The following is a 14,623-nucleotide window of genomic DNA, read 5'->3' on the forward strand; positions in this document are numbered from 1 at the left end:
TATACAGTGATCGGACTCAAACATGTAACTGTTAACTAAACTTTGTTTAAAATTGGCAAAGATACACCAGAGATTTTCTTTTTGGTAACAGCAAGTCGACACAGGAGAAATACTGGTGGTTGGTGTCAGCTAATACAGCTCCCTCAATTTCCCTCAGTCCAGTGGATATTGCTCACTGGTGGGCTCATATGCCAGGAGCTTGCACAGTCTTGTATCATGAAGTCTGACAAGTTACCCAAACTTTCTGGGCTTTTCTCTATGTACCCCAGTCATATGAGCAAAACCCTCCTGGCCCTGATCTTTATGCGCCATTGCCTCGTGAACTTATCAAATACAACTTAAATCTGGGTATAAAAGGCCTCTTTATCTATTCCCTTAGGTGACTACCCCTTTTGGGGTTTCATTGTTGGAGTGTGCCCTCCATGTAACTTTCCACTACACTTGGATGGCCACACATTTACAAATATCTAAGGGTCTGTATAAGGATTAGGCTAGTTTAATGTGACCCTAGAGAGCAAAAACAGCATCAATGGCCAAAAGCTTTGGGGTAGTTTACATTGGTTCAATATATATTATTATTTTTATTATTTTAAAAAAGATTTTATTTGAGAGACAGAGAGAGCAAAGCAGGGGGGAAGTGCAGAGGGAGAGGGACAAGCAGACTCCCCACTGAGCAGGGAGCCAGATGCAGGGCTCAGGCTTGATCCCAGGACTCTCAGATCATGACCTGAGCTGAAGTCAGATGCTTAACTGACTCAGCCACTCAGGCGCCCTGGTTCAATATATTTTAAAACTGATTTCTTATGTATAGTATCTTATTTAATTTTGCACTCCCAGGGTCTGGATTATAGTAAGCACTCCATACTATTATTAGATGAATGACTAAATTTCTAACAAGAGACATTTAAAAGTAATGGGCTGCTCCAAAAGGCATTAAATTCTCTAATATGGAAGCCAAAAGTAGAAAATAATTTATTAGAGACAGAAGAGAGAATTTATGTATCAGTAAGAAAATAACCCAAGTGATTTCTAAATTCCCTAACAGCTTTAATAATCTACTCTAATAACAGAACATTATATTCATCATAGAGAAATTTTTTTAAATGGATACTTGTGATAGGAGCCCCAGCAGGATAATCCCTGAAAGGCGACTTAAATCTGTCCCTCATCAAACATGTATCAATTTTTTCCTTCTCTTAGGAAAGCTGATGGGTTTAAAAGACATGATTATGGTCTTCTGTGCTCAAAGTATCTGGACCGCTTTAACAAAAAAAGGCTGCCTATCTGCATTGCAAGAGAACAGTACCTTTATAACATTAATGTCTCTTGGTTTAGAAATCCTGTTTCCTTAGATAAATATTTCTATGAAAACACAGTAAATTTGTCATTTCTCCTAATCCCTTGGAGGGAGAGTGTGCAAGTGGTAAATCCACCCCTAACCCCACGTCCATGGCACACAAAAAGAAGTAAAGGCTTAAGGCTTTTCCAGTTATCTCTCATTTTGTGTAACCCGTAATTACCTAACATATACAAACAAATGGGTTCAAATCCGGGTCTTGACTGAATATCTGACATTTTCTTTTACAAGTACGTTTCATTATCTAGAGCTCCCAAGTCACCTCCTATCAGAGACACTATATTTTATGTATGTATGTATCTATCATCTATCTGATCAGTTGACTCTATTTAGCATTTAGTGAATGTTGAATATGCCTTAAGCAAAGCAGGATCTACTTCATTTGTTGAGAACAAATGACCATACTCTTCAGCACGTACAAAGCTGTTGGTTTATTCAGCTGCAGAGCTGGGGAAAGGCTTCCTTTCGGAGTGAATAGCAAAAATGCTTCAGGAGCAAGGCACTTTTATATACACACACAGAGAAAAAGGAACATATTATGGTTACATAAACATCAATATATTTTAATTTTCAGACCTCCCTACCTCTTCCCACCTTCCCCTTAAGGAAAAAAAAAAAAAAAAAGGGAAACAGGTTTTTATAACATTTAAAAAACCCAATTTCACAGAACATCTCTACATAGGAACAGTTTCTGATACATTCAATTACACTAACAGTATGGTATGTTTTCAGTTCAGTAATTTTCCATTCACAAATATCTTTCCTACCTACTACAGGTCCCTCTTTTTTCCTTAAGACATGACAACTAAGGCTCAGCAGAAATTCTCATTGGATTATAAACATTCTCCTCTCTCCTTAAAGTTGCTATACATGTATAGAATTTGTGATTCCATTAATGCTTCCATTTTTTTGATGCCACATCATATACAGCACTTAATTATGGAGAATAGGAAAAAAGTAAAAGTAAAATGAAAGGATATAGGATCTTTAACAATCTATTTTCTGATTCCTTTTAGATGCCCAGTCAACCAAGATCACACACACAGGTTTCACTCTATTGTAGGTGTGTGAAAAGATTTATTGGTCCCATGAATCTTCTTTTATGTATGATTTCTATGTTTTGACTCATTTAAATAAATGCAGCAAGACTCATTTATAAGGGTACATACTCTTACTTGTTGAGCTAGAAGAAAATCTAAAGCTAATCTATGTAGAAAAACAATGCTGCTAAAAACTCCAACTTCTGATTGTATTAGGCTGAGATTTTCTGTAGTGCTAAGTTTTTTAAAGTTAGAAGAGTTCCTGAAAAGTTTGCAATGGATGTAAACACTGCATAAAGTACTGCTGAGAACATTATGCAGATGAAATATTTTAATTCATTAGCAGTTAATATTGAAAGCATAAATGCTTTTAATCCTTTCCCATTGGTCTTTTAAAATGTGATCTGCTCTTGACCAAAGTCTGAATGCCCAGATGCAGGAAACCTATTCCCTGCAGAACAGGTGTCTGTTTAACCCCTGGTTACAATTTTTAGGCCAATGTAGCTAGAGACAGCCTGGTGGGAGCTTAATGTATAAAGGTTTATACTGTAACTGCAGGTACTGTAAGAGGCCTGAAGCAGTGCAGCCTTGGTTTGAAACTTCACTCCCTCCCCTCCAAAATAGGAACCCTAAAGGGTGCCATATATAGGCCTATCTGTATAAAAGCTGGGAGATAAATTCATAGCCCCACCATTTTCTTTTGTCTAAGGAATTCCAATTAATGCAACTATCTCATAGAAATTGTTAGAAAAGAGTATGCTCAGAGAGGTGTTATTGGGAATAGCTAAGTTCCCTCCTCCCCAGTGGCTATTCTGAAGATTAGGTAACAAAAGGGGTAGGGACCTACTACTTCTTCCTTCCCGTTCACAATGAGATATCTGGTTAAGAGTCCATTCAGAAAGGCAGAATAAATTGGGCGGAGAGGGAGAACTGAGTGTGGACAACAGTCAACTAAACTTTTGTAATATGGTCCCTTTTGTCTAATTTTCTACTCAAGCTTTCATTTTATCCACAGGGTCTGTCAAAGGGCATGATCACCATGCATTTTTTGTAGCTGAGTTATGGTACCACTGTACTTGGTAGTACTTAAGGGCTTGTTAGGACAGGGTACGGTTTGGTTGAGAAGGCATTTGCTTCTCAACTATGGCATGTGTGACTTTGTACTTCCTTCTCAGTTAGCAATATGAGAGATAGCAGAACAAATGGTGGGTCTTTAGAGTGATGCAGTTAGGAGTTTGTTAACTGCCTTCTGGAAGTCAGTGTACGAGTAAGTAGTGTTGATGGGTTCAGTGCGGGTTGTTTCCTTAACTGTTTTAGTTAACCAGCCACAGCAACAACCAGAAACACATGAATTAGGGATCTGTTTTAGGTATTCAGGTATGGGAGTGGCTCTACTCAATGTCCGGCTTAACTGTTTGGTGGCAAACTGCAGTGCTCCGTTTAGAGTGGCATGATCTCTAGAAAGCCGACTGGCATTTGTAAGGGGCCTTTGAAAAGGTGGGACTCCACAAGAAGCCAGAGGAGGCCATTCGGGAATTGGTTCCAGTTTGGGTACACAATGGGAGCAATGGGAGAGTCTTAGACCTATCTCCCGAAGTATATGGACTGGTGTGCTTGGATCCAAGAGTTTAGCGTGATATAACCAGGAATTAGGATTTAAAGGTTTCCAAGTTGTAGAGTATTTTAAAAGGCACTTAACCTGCCAGGCAAGACTCTCAAGAGGTGTGAGGTTGGGCACCACAGGGTCTTCTTCTTCAGAGGAATCCCACTCTTGACCAGAACTCTCATTTAGGTAGTTAGCATTTTCTTCTTCCTCACTTTCTGATTCTGATAAAGGGTCAGGAGAGGGATTTCTGGGACCCATTAGATTAGAAGCAGAAACCAGAAAAAGGTAACAATCTAAGCCAGCAAAATACTGACTAAAACTAGCAAATAGAAACAAAAGATGAAAAATCCTTCAACAAGATTAATTTGTCAGTCCACTACACACACACACAGTATGCCTCTGGCTCATATCACTGTGCAGTTCTTCAAGATTATGTTGTATATTCTTCACTTACAAAGAAGACATCTCAGTTCTCAGGACCAGTTCAGTGTGTAAAAGTGTTAAGTCACTTACCAGTGGTACAGGTCAGAGTCTCTCCTTCAAATCCTGGCTACCCAAGAAGAGAAGGGGTCCTCATCTAGGCAAGCTGATTTTCTTAGCGTGTTCTCAACTGGTCGTGATACTGTGAAGAGACACTTTGTGTATTGTTTTGTTGGCAGGGATGTTATATCTACTTGGTAATAAAAGAAACAATGGTTGCCTTTCTTGTCTGCTGTTGGTGCAAATTTTGTTCAGGGAGATGGTGGGATGAGTTGTCAGGGACATCTGGTGTACACGGATCCGATGTTTTCCATAGGTGGTGCAAATGCCCTTGGAAACTGGTGACTTAGTTGTTGAACTATCTGGAAAGGTAGCTTTAACCTGTGAATGAGAAGACTAGAGAAATGATATTAAAGCTTGAAAGCAATGGGTAACATTATTGTCCCTCTAACTTTATATAGTATCTAAGAACACAGATGCTGAACATGAACACTTACTGGGCTTTTCCATCTCTAGCTCATAGTCTTAGGCAGATTTTTCTACTGGGAATGACTCCTGGGAAGGAGAGCCTGGTGTCATTCTAATCATTTATTGGTACATATCTGGGTCAGTTTATTTTTTAGTACACTGTTCTAGCCCAGAAAATTACTTCTGCAAGAGCAGTTCCCTTATGCCCCAAACTCAATAGAGAGCTGTAAAAGGTACTTTTTTCCCTTTAGATGTGCTTATTGGGATTAGTTTTAGGGGACCTGTCCTGGTTATAGAGCTGCGTACGACTCTTGTTGGGACCCAAAGGTTGTGGTCATATAACCATACTCTATAGATATGAGAGAAGATGGCAGGTGTAAATTTTTTTTTTCTTCCAGGTGTAATTCTTAATATAGTAGAAATTACAATGAATGTAAACAGTTTAAACTCACAGTTAAAAGACAGACACTCTGATTGGATTAAAAAAACAAAACAAGATTCAATAATATGCAACTAACAGAAGATACTTCAAAGCAAAAAGACACAGAAAGGCAAAAAAATAAAAGAACGAAAAAAGATGTATCAGGCAACTGTGGACCAAAATAAAGCTGAGATAGCAATCTTAATACCCAACAAAAAAGATTTCAAGTCAAAACATATAAGGGACAAAGATGGACAATAATATCAGTAAAAGGAACGGAATAAAATTATATAGTACTCATCATAAATGTTTATGATCCTGAAAGCACATCCTCAAAATTTCTCAAGTAACAATGGACAGAACTATGTAAGCAGGAGATATAAGAAGCCTGAAAACAATCAAAATATTAATACACTTTAGGTATTATATCAGTAGTCAGAACTCTATACCAAACTGAATAGATGTTTGAGAGTGCACATATACACACATGAAAATAGATCATGTATTAGGTTATAAAGTATAACCAGTTCTAAAGGGTCTATTTCGTTCAGACTAAATTCTCTGACCAAAATGCAATAAAGGTAAATATTAAAAGATAGTTAAAAGTAATCCTATGTTGGGAAGCTAAATAACTCATGGGTTAAAATGGAAATTATAAAGGATATTAAATACTAAAACCGAATAATATAAACCATACAAAGCAAAATTTGTGGGACATGGGAAACACATACCTGAAAGAAAATTATAGCTTTGAATACACTGATGAGGAAATGAGGAAGTTTAAATATCTACAAGTTAAGCATTCAATTCAAAATAATGGAAAAGAGCAACAGCAAAATAAGCAGGAAGGAAAGGCAGAAATGAAATAGCATATGAGAATAGAAAAGACTGACAAAACTAAAAGATGGTTTTTGTGAAAATATGAATAAGAAAAATGAACTAGTGAAACGTACTGAGAGACTTAAGAACACAAAAAGAGATTAAAAATAAAAAAACAGAGGACGTCTGGGTGGCTAAGTTGGTTAAGCGTCTGCCTTTGGCTTAGGTCATGATCCCAGGCTTCTGGGATCAAGTCCCGCATTGGGCTCCTTGCTCGGTGGGGAGTCTCCTTCTCCCTCTGCCTGCCGCTCTCCCCTGCTTGTGCTCTCTCTCTGACAAATAAATAAGTCTTAAAAAAAAAAATAACAAATATATACTAAATGTGAAAATCTAGGTGAAATGGCTGAATTCTGGAAGAAAATACTAAAACTCACATAGGAAGAAGTAGATAACTTGAATAGAACAAACCAGTAAGTGTTAAAGAAAATGAAAAGGTACCAACCTCCTTTTAAAAGCACCAGGCCTATACGGTTTTATAAGTGAGTTCCACTAAAATTCCAAGGAAATTAACACCTATTTGTTTCTGAAAAAAGAAAAAAGCATATAAACTGACAAACTCCTTTTATAAGGATAATGAAATATTAATTCCAAACCTAAAGATGAACCAAATAAAAAAAGTACAGACTCATTTCACTTGCAAAAATTCCAAATATTACCTAACAAAATCTAATAGATTAAAGAAAAAAAAGAATATGCTATCACATAGAACTTATCCCAGGGAAAGGAAGAATACCTCAACTTCAAAAAATTTATAAATATATGTCACCATATATTAATTATTAGTAAGAAAATAAAGGCAAAAAAAAAACCAAACAAACGATTATTTTATCAACTGTGTATATTTAACCTTTCTTAGTTCCTTCAAAAACAAAACAAAATACTCTTACCAATCTAGGAAGAAAAGTTACCCTCTTAACTTGGTAAAGGTTATCATCAAAAACTTTCAGCAAATATAACCTGAATGAGAAATTTTAGGTATATTCCCTCTAAAAGTAAAATCAGATAAGGATAACCATGATGCCTGATATTGTGTGATCAGTACCAAAAGTCCTAATCAATGTTACAAAAATAAGAATAAAATAAAAAAAGAATAAATGACAGGTGTCAGAACTGGAAGAAAAGAGATATGGTCATCTTGGGTACCTGGGTGGCTCAGTTGGTTAAGCAACTGCCTTCGGCTCAGGTCATGATCCTGGAGTCCCTGGATCGAGTCCCGCATTGGGCTCCCTGCTCCACAGGAAGCCTGCTTCTCCCTCTGACCCTCCCCCCTCTCATGTGCTCTCTCTCTCATTCTCTCTCTGTCAAATAAATAAAAAATCTTTAAAAAAAAAAAAAAAAGAGATATGGTCATCTAATTAAAAAAAACTAACATATAAACAATTAGAGCTAATAAAAGAGCTCAACGAAGTTCCTGGATTTAAGAATAATCTATGGATATACATTATTATTTAGTATATACCACTCACTATTCTAGGAATTGCAAATGTTAACTCATTTAAAATTCTCCTAACAACCCTACAAGACAGGTACTTTTTTAAGTACCTCATTTTAAACATGAGGTTTAAGCTACCTGCCCAAGGCCATACCTCTACTAAGTGACAGGATGTGGATTTGAACCCAGGAACTTTTAACTTCTACACAAGCAGTACTAACTAAAAAAATGTATTACATATATACCCTTCACCACAGTGAGAAAAAAAAAAAAAAAACCCAAACTTCTCAAGGATCTAGGAACTACTTAATAATATATAAGACCTCTATGAAAAATGTAAAATTCTAATAAAGGACATAAAGATGATTTAAAAATCTTGGATGGAACAAATGAATATTATAAAAAGTTTCTCCAAATTGATTTATACAATCCCAATATGAAAAGAATAAAATTGCACATGCAGCCAAACCAATGATTTAAACAGAAGAGTGAAAGGGGTTCTTGGCCTACAAGATATTAACACATACTACAAAAGTCACAGAAATTAAAAGAGGGTAGAGTTAGTGTATTGGAACAAATAGTCCAATCGAACAGAACAAAACTCAGAAATACAGCCATATAAAGTTTTGGAATGTAGTACAAAATAAAGTTTGCAAATAAATCAAGGGGTAATGAAAGTATTTAGTACATAGTATTGGTAAAGCTGGCTCATTACATGAATAAAGACCAATGTTTAGTGTTTATATATATATATAATTTATATATATATAATGCTACATACAAAGGAGGACTCACGTTGGATGAAAGACCGAAGTGACTGGTAAACTATGAAGTTAAAGGAATATAATACATGAATATAGAGTATCATTGTGACGTGGGGCCAGGGAGACTTTTATTTTTATTATTTTAAGATTTTACTTATTTTAGAGATAGAGACGGAGAGAGAGAAAGAGAGAGCATGAGTGTGCGGAGGGCAGAAGGAGCAGAGGGCGAGGGACAAGCAGACTCCACATTGAGCAAAGAGCCCCACGTGTGGCTTGATCTCATCACCCCGAGATCATGACCTGAGCCGAAATCAAGAGTAGGCGGCCCAACTGACTGAGCCACCCAGACACCCCCCAGGAGACTTTTAAATCAAAAAACCATAAAGCACAAGACCAAAAAATGATGAATTCAATCACATCAAAATTATTTCTGGATTGAACTAAAGATATCAAGAACTAAGTTAACTACAAATCCACAACAAAAAGATAGCAACCTCAATAAAGAAAGGGCAAAGGACAAAAATATTCAATTTACAGAAGAGAAAATCAACCGGCCATTAGCCATATGATGAGTAAAGAGTTATCACATTATTCTATTTGGTAAAAATTAGAAAGCTGGAGACAATGCCAAGTGTTAGTGAGGAGACAAAGGAACAAGACCTGTAGGAACCAGTACTGCTGGTGATATTATAGTCTGGGGAAGAGAAATCTGGCTGTACCATTTGGCCAAACTATTTGCACATCTCATGATCCAGCAATTCTACTCTTGTGTATATATATAGTAAAGAAGTTCTCCATAAGACCAACATGTACTCTGAAGCTTCATCTTTGATGGTAAGGAATTAGAAGTATTGTAGGTTTCCGTCACTGAAGGAGTGGATAAGCAAAATGTGGTAAAAGCACACTAGACGTATACGTCGCAACATGGATGTACTAAAGGCAGAACTCTAAATGAAAAAAGCAAAAACCAAAATATCAACATCCCATTTATGCCATTCTGTAGGAGTGATTTTCAAAATGAGTTAGTAAACATCTCTAGTTTCAAATACACACTGAATTGTGGTAATAACATCATATGGTATGGCTTCAGGTCAATACTCCTCTGAAGAACATTTCTCTGGCTTCTACACATTCTTTTTACTTAACTCTGTTCCCCAAAATGTCTGGCACATATTACGGCTTAGGATGTCTTTTGAAAGAAAATGAGAGAATGACAAAGGTCTGCTGTAAGTAACTATACAAGCATGTTCTATTTTTATTCTATGAAGATAAAAATTCCCAATTATATTCAGGTGATTGGGTAATATGTTGCACAAAGACAAATGAAAAAAATTTTAAAGCAGGATCAATATTGCTACATTTTTTACTAGATTCCATCTGCAAGATTATTATTGGGCTATTCTTGTTATTGTGTTACTCAAAGCGTTCTTTAAAAGGCCCACTCTACTTTTTTAGCAGAAATAAGACAAAGTCTCTTTGGGGGCACATGTAAATTCTAGAGTGAACCCATCACTGTTACTCCTTTATAATCCACGTGTATAATTTTCCCACATCAAAACTGAATTAAACACAGCTATTCCATTTATTCCTATGTATAATTTACCTTTAAAGAATGATTTTACCATAATTTCAGAACTACATAGCCTTACCTTACAAAATCTTCAGTTTTGTTATATCTTCAACTAAACTAAGTTTACCAAGGACAGGAAGAAATTTATTCCCAGGTATCACTTGTTCTTTTTTCCCACAAAACTAAAAGCAAAACTCAAGAAACAGGTGAGCTTTAAGGTAGTGAGACTAGAATGTTTAAGTTTAATATAGGATCTTTTTTTTTTTTACCAGCTTTGAGGTATGATTGATAAGTTGTATATATTTAACATGTACAATGTGATGTTTTGATACATGTATATATTGTGCAATGATTACTGCAAACAAGCTATTAATACATCCATTACCCCACAGTTACCATTTTCTTGTGTGTGGTGAGAACACTTGAGATCTACTCTCAGCAAATTTCAGGTATACATACATTATTACTAACTGTAGTCACCAGGCTGTACATTAGGTCTCCAGAATTTATAACTCCAAGTTTGTACTTTGTCCAACATCTCCCAATTTCCTCCATCCTCCAAGCCCCTGATAATTTCCATTCTACTCTGTTACTAGGAGTTTGACTTTTTTAGATTCCACCTATAAGCAGGATTATACGATATTTGCCTTTGTGTCTGACTTATTTCACTTAGCCGAATATCCTCTAGGCTGACCCATGTTGTAGCAAATAGCAGGATTTCCTTCCTTTTTAAGACTGAAGACTATTCCATTATATATAAATCATATCTTCCATTGATGGGCACTTATCTTGTTTCCATATCTTGGCTACTATGACTAATGTTGCAATAAACACAGGAGTGCAGATACATCTTTTGAGATATGATTTCATTTCCTTTGGATATATACCTAGAAATAGGATTGCTGGACCACACTGGGATTTCTCTTTTTAATTTTTTGAGGAAACTCCAGACTGTTTTCTATATAATGGCTGTATCAATTTACATTCCCACCAACATGTATAAAGGTTCTCTTTTCTCCACATTCTCACTAACACTTTTTATCTTTTGATTTTTTTCTTTTTTTTTTTAAAGATTTTATTTATTTATTTGACAGAGAGAGACACAGCGAGAGAGGGAACATAAGCAGGGGGAGTGGGGGAGGGAGAAGCAGGCCTCCCGCCGAGCAGGGAGCCCGATGTGGGACTCGATCCCAGGATCCCGGGATCATGACCTGAGCCGAAGGCAGACGCTTAACGACTGAGCCACCCAGGCGCCCTCTTTTGATTTTTTTCTAATAGTCATCCTAACAGGTGTCAGGTGATATCTCATTGAGGTTTTGCTTTGCATTTCTCTGGCGATTAGTGATGTTGAGCACTTCTTCATATACTTGTTGGCTGTATGTCTTCTGTGGAAAAATGTCTATTCAGGTCTTTTGCTCATTTTTTAATTGGGTTTTTGCTTTTTTGCTATTGAATTGTAGGAGTTTCTTATATATTTTGGATACTAATCCCTTAAGGGAAATATAGTTTGCAAATATTTTCTCCCATTCCAAACGTTGCCTTTTCATTTTGTAATCCATCTTTTTATGTTCAAAAAATACTAAACAAAAACATGTTATTAAATCCTAAAAAAAGCTAATCAAAATAGTTAGGCTGACCTCTGGTGGCCAGATGCCTCATCCCTCAGTAACTGACAAAATGATACAAAGTCATCTCTCATTTGTGGAGAAATCACCAAATAAAATACAGTAAAGGAAATAATATTGTTAGAAACTTCACATTCAGAGGAACATAGGTAGCAGGGACCCAGGGCATAAAAAGAGCTGAGCAATTAAAGGCCACAAAATAAGAAAAATGTCTCCAAATGTTAGTTTGTTCTAATTTTTAGTTTGCCAATTTTACATGAAAAACAAACGGCATATACAGTGGTTCTCAAAATAAGAATCATTTCACACTATCCAATAATGTAGTCACTGGCCCCATGTGTCTATGGAGCACCCAAAATGTGGCTAATGTAAAATAACACCGAATTTCAAAGACTTAGTAGGGAAAAAAGAGAATGTAAATCATTTCATTAATAATTTGTTGATTATATGTTGAAATAATAATATTTGGATATTTGGTTAATAAATTAATGCCCTTTCTAGCTTTCTCCACAGCTTTCCAGGCATTCTACATTTTATCTATAGTGAGATTATGTTAGCAGTATATCCTATAAATTCTTGGGCCTCTATGCTTTTGTTCCAGCTGATTAAGCTAAAATACTCATCCTTTTTTGCCTTTTCAGAATTGGACCTCCTGATAATTTTGAAATTATAGGCAACCCAAATGCTACCATAGTCGTTACTTTAACTAGCATTTGAATACTTATGTTGTATGTATTATAATATGAAGCAAGAGAATGGATGAATAAATTATCAAATATTCATAGAACAGAATACTATAGAAACCCGTCTGTGCCTCAGTTTCCTCATCTTAAAAGAAGCTAGAAGTTACCTTATTGGGGCTGTTTGTAAGGACTGAATGAAGTAAAGTGCTTACAACAGTGTCTGGCAAATAAGGGTCCATAAGGTGTAAGTTATTATTATGAAAGTAGCCATATGAATAAACCTCAAAAACAATATTAATTGAAAAAAGCAAGTTGCAAAGGATTATTTTGTTTGCAAATGATGATTTATATAATGTTAGAACATGAAAACAATACAGTATATTTATTCAGAGACTTATTCATATGTCATTAATACATAAACAGTTGAGTTCAGAAAAGCCGTTAATGCTGGAGAGAGAAGGTAATTCAAAAGGAAAAAGGTATACAGGCGGCTTTGTAATCTTCTATTTCTTTGGTTGGCTGTGAGTACAGAGATGTTCGTTTTTGTCTGATATAATACCATTTTTTCTTTTTTTTAAGTTTAAAGACCTAGTTCCTGCTCGAAGGCACTACAAATTTCTTTATCTTTACCACGACCCTAAACACCATCCCCTGTGTTCTCCTTTGTTGAATACATTGTCGTCATGCACCTTTGTAAACTAGGCCTCGAAAGCTGGTGCCTCTAGAGTAAGCTAGGTCTAAATTAAATCATGCCTCTCTTCGCAGCTCTTCCCAGACTGCCTCCCTCTTGCAGACCCTCCACCAGCCGAGGTCCTAAGGTTTAAAATGACAGAGGCCCGCTTCCATCAGGACACCTCGTAACGTCCCCCTCAGCAGATCGGGAACGTCCGCTTTCTCAGTGGAAGCCGGGACGCTGCCCAGCCTCCAGCACGCCCTCTTTCCCTTCTCGACGGATCTCCACACGAACCCTTACGCCCAGGATCCCCTGCTCCCCTTTAGCCGGAGCAGGAATTGTTCCCCTCAGCAGATTCCCTGTTCTCACCCATGGAGGATCCTTTCTTCTTTCTCGCCCCACGCCCAGCTGCACGACCCAGCTAGGTCTAGCACCACGAGCTCCGTCCGGACGGTAGCACCACCGCTCGGCAAGTAGCCGACACCACTTCCAGACGAGCCGACGCCCCCTCCCCTTACAAACGCGACTTCCCACTCGGAAAAGCGCGGCGCAGATCCTAAGCGCATGCGCCCAAACTGCCGTAATTCAGGGAGGGATCCATCTCTTCCCGCTCTCGCGGCAGTCTCGCGGTATTTCCTTCTTCCGCGGGAGTTATTTGAACGCTCTGGCGGTAATTCCACCGTGGGTGCTCAGCTGCCGGCTGACCGGAACCCGAGGCGGCTCTGTAAACTTGACCTGCGGGCCGTAGGGACCCTGCAGCCCGGAGCGGACGAGGCTCGTCCCGGCCGGGTGCCGGCGCCATGGGGGCGGAGAAGAAGCTGCTGCCGGTTAAGGAGGCCTTTCAGCTGGCGCAGCAGCCGCACCAGAACCAGGCGAAGCTGGTGGTGGCGCTGAGCCGCACCTACCGCACGGTAAGCGCGGCTCCGGGCCTCGGCCGCCGCCCCTCGCCCTCCCCGGACCAGCGTCCCCCAGGGGCCTCCCGTGGCCCTCCGGACTCCAACCTTCTGAACCTCCCGACCCAGTTCGGAGAGGTCTGGAGACCTGCCCCAGGTCGCCCGGGCACCGCCTCTCCCCAGCGGCCTCCGGCGCGGACCGTTAATTCTTTGTGAATTTGGAGAGCAACGTTTACGAGCACCGGGGCGACCTGGCGCCAAGTGTTGGGCCGCTGGGTGGATCCTGAACGGGGTGGTTCAGCGGTTGTTGTCCCTCAGGTCACCGCCCTCATCAGGAACGCCAGATTATTCACAGTTAAATAGAATCGAATCACCAAATAACAAATTAACCATTAGGACCCGGCTCTTCCTATTTAAGTAAATACTGTTTTGAGTGGTGCCGTGAGAAGAATAGGACAGTGAGTTTCGGGAAAATTATCTTGAGGTCCAAGAAAAATTGTAAGTCAATATAATCGGATTTAAGGATATGAGATAGGATGTGAACGTTATATCAAAAGGAAATCGCTGTGTAAGAATAAGGCTAAATGTGGTAAAATATGAAAGCCGTTGTTGATTTTGAGTTGTTTCATAAAGAAGCATATTTTTACTAAACTGGCACCAAGGCATATTGAGAGTTTAAAGGGTATTAAAGTCAAAGGGATCCTTTCACTGTCAACATTCACATTTGTTTTC

The 14,623-nt window shown here is 38.2% G+C and overlaps 2 protein-coding genes across 5 annotated transcripts in view; one reads left to right on the top strand and one right to left on the bottom strand.

Annotated features, from left to right (window-relative positions):
- Nucleotides 1–823: 823 nt before the first annotated feature.
- On the bottom strand, nucleotides 824–13,539 carry DCAF16 (DDB1 and CUL4 associated factor 16). 4 transcript variants are annotated; one of them, XM_032400069.1, is made up of 3 exons: nucleotides 13,368–13,539; nucleotides 6,694–6,774; nucleotides 824–4,864 (listed from the first exon to the last, which is right to left on the bottom strand). In XM_032400069.1, exon 3 carries the CDS (start codon nucleotides 4,259–4,261, stop codon nucleotides 3,611–3,613), a length of 651 nt encoding a protein of 216 aa, XP_032255960.1. In that variant the 5' UTR covers nucleotides 4,262–4,864; nucleotides 6,694–6,774; nucleotides 13,368–13,539; the 3' UTR covers nucleotides 824–3,610. The 4 variants fall into 4 exon arrangements, with proteins under 4 accessions (XP_032255960.1, XP_032255958.1, XP_032255959.1 ...); XM_032400067.1 differs by having other exon boundaries at nucleotides 824–4,879; XM_032400068.1 differs by lacking the exon at nucleotides 6,694–6,774.
- A 31-nt stretch (nucleotides 13,540–13,570) lies between these two features.
- The window catches only part of NCAPG (non-SMC condensin I complex subunit G), a 51,363-nt gene continuing 50,310 nt past the window's right edge, over nucleotides 13,571–14,623 (top strand). The window contains exon 1 of the mRNA XM_032400091.1: nucleotides 13,571–13,909. Within this exon, the coding sequence (XP_032255982.1) occupies nucleotides 13,799–13,909 (111 nt within the window). The 5' untranslated portion in view covers nucleotides 13,571–13,798. The remainder of the gene's footprint in view (nucleotides 13,910–14,623) is intronic.

This window comes from Phoca vitulina, unplaced genomic scaffold (genome assembly GCF_004348235.1).
Source record: "Phoca vitulina isolate PV1807 unplaced genomic scaffold, GSC_HSeal_1.0 scaffold3, whole genome shotgun sequence".
Taxonomy (NCBI): domain Eukaryota; kingdom Metazoa; phylum Chordata; class Mammalia; order Carnivora; family Phocidae; genus Phoca; species Phoca vitulina.

Bases quoted from the DNA above. Each gene is read 5' to 3' on its own strand.
- DCAF16 (XM_032400068.1), bottom strand. From the start codon at position 4,261: ATGGGTCCCAGAAATCCCTCTCCTGACCCTTTATCAGAATCAGAAAGT.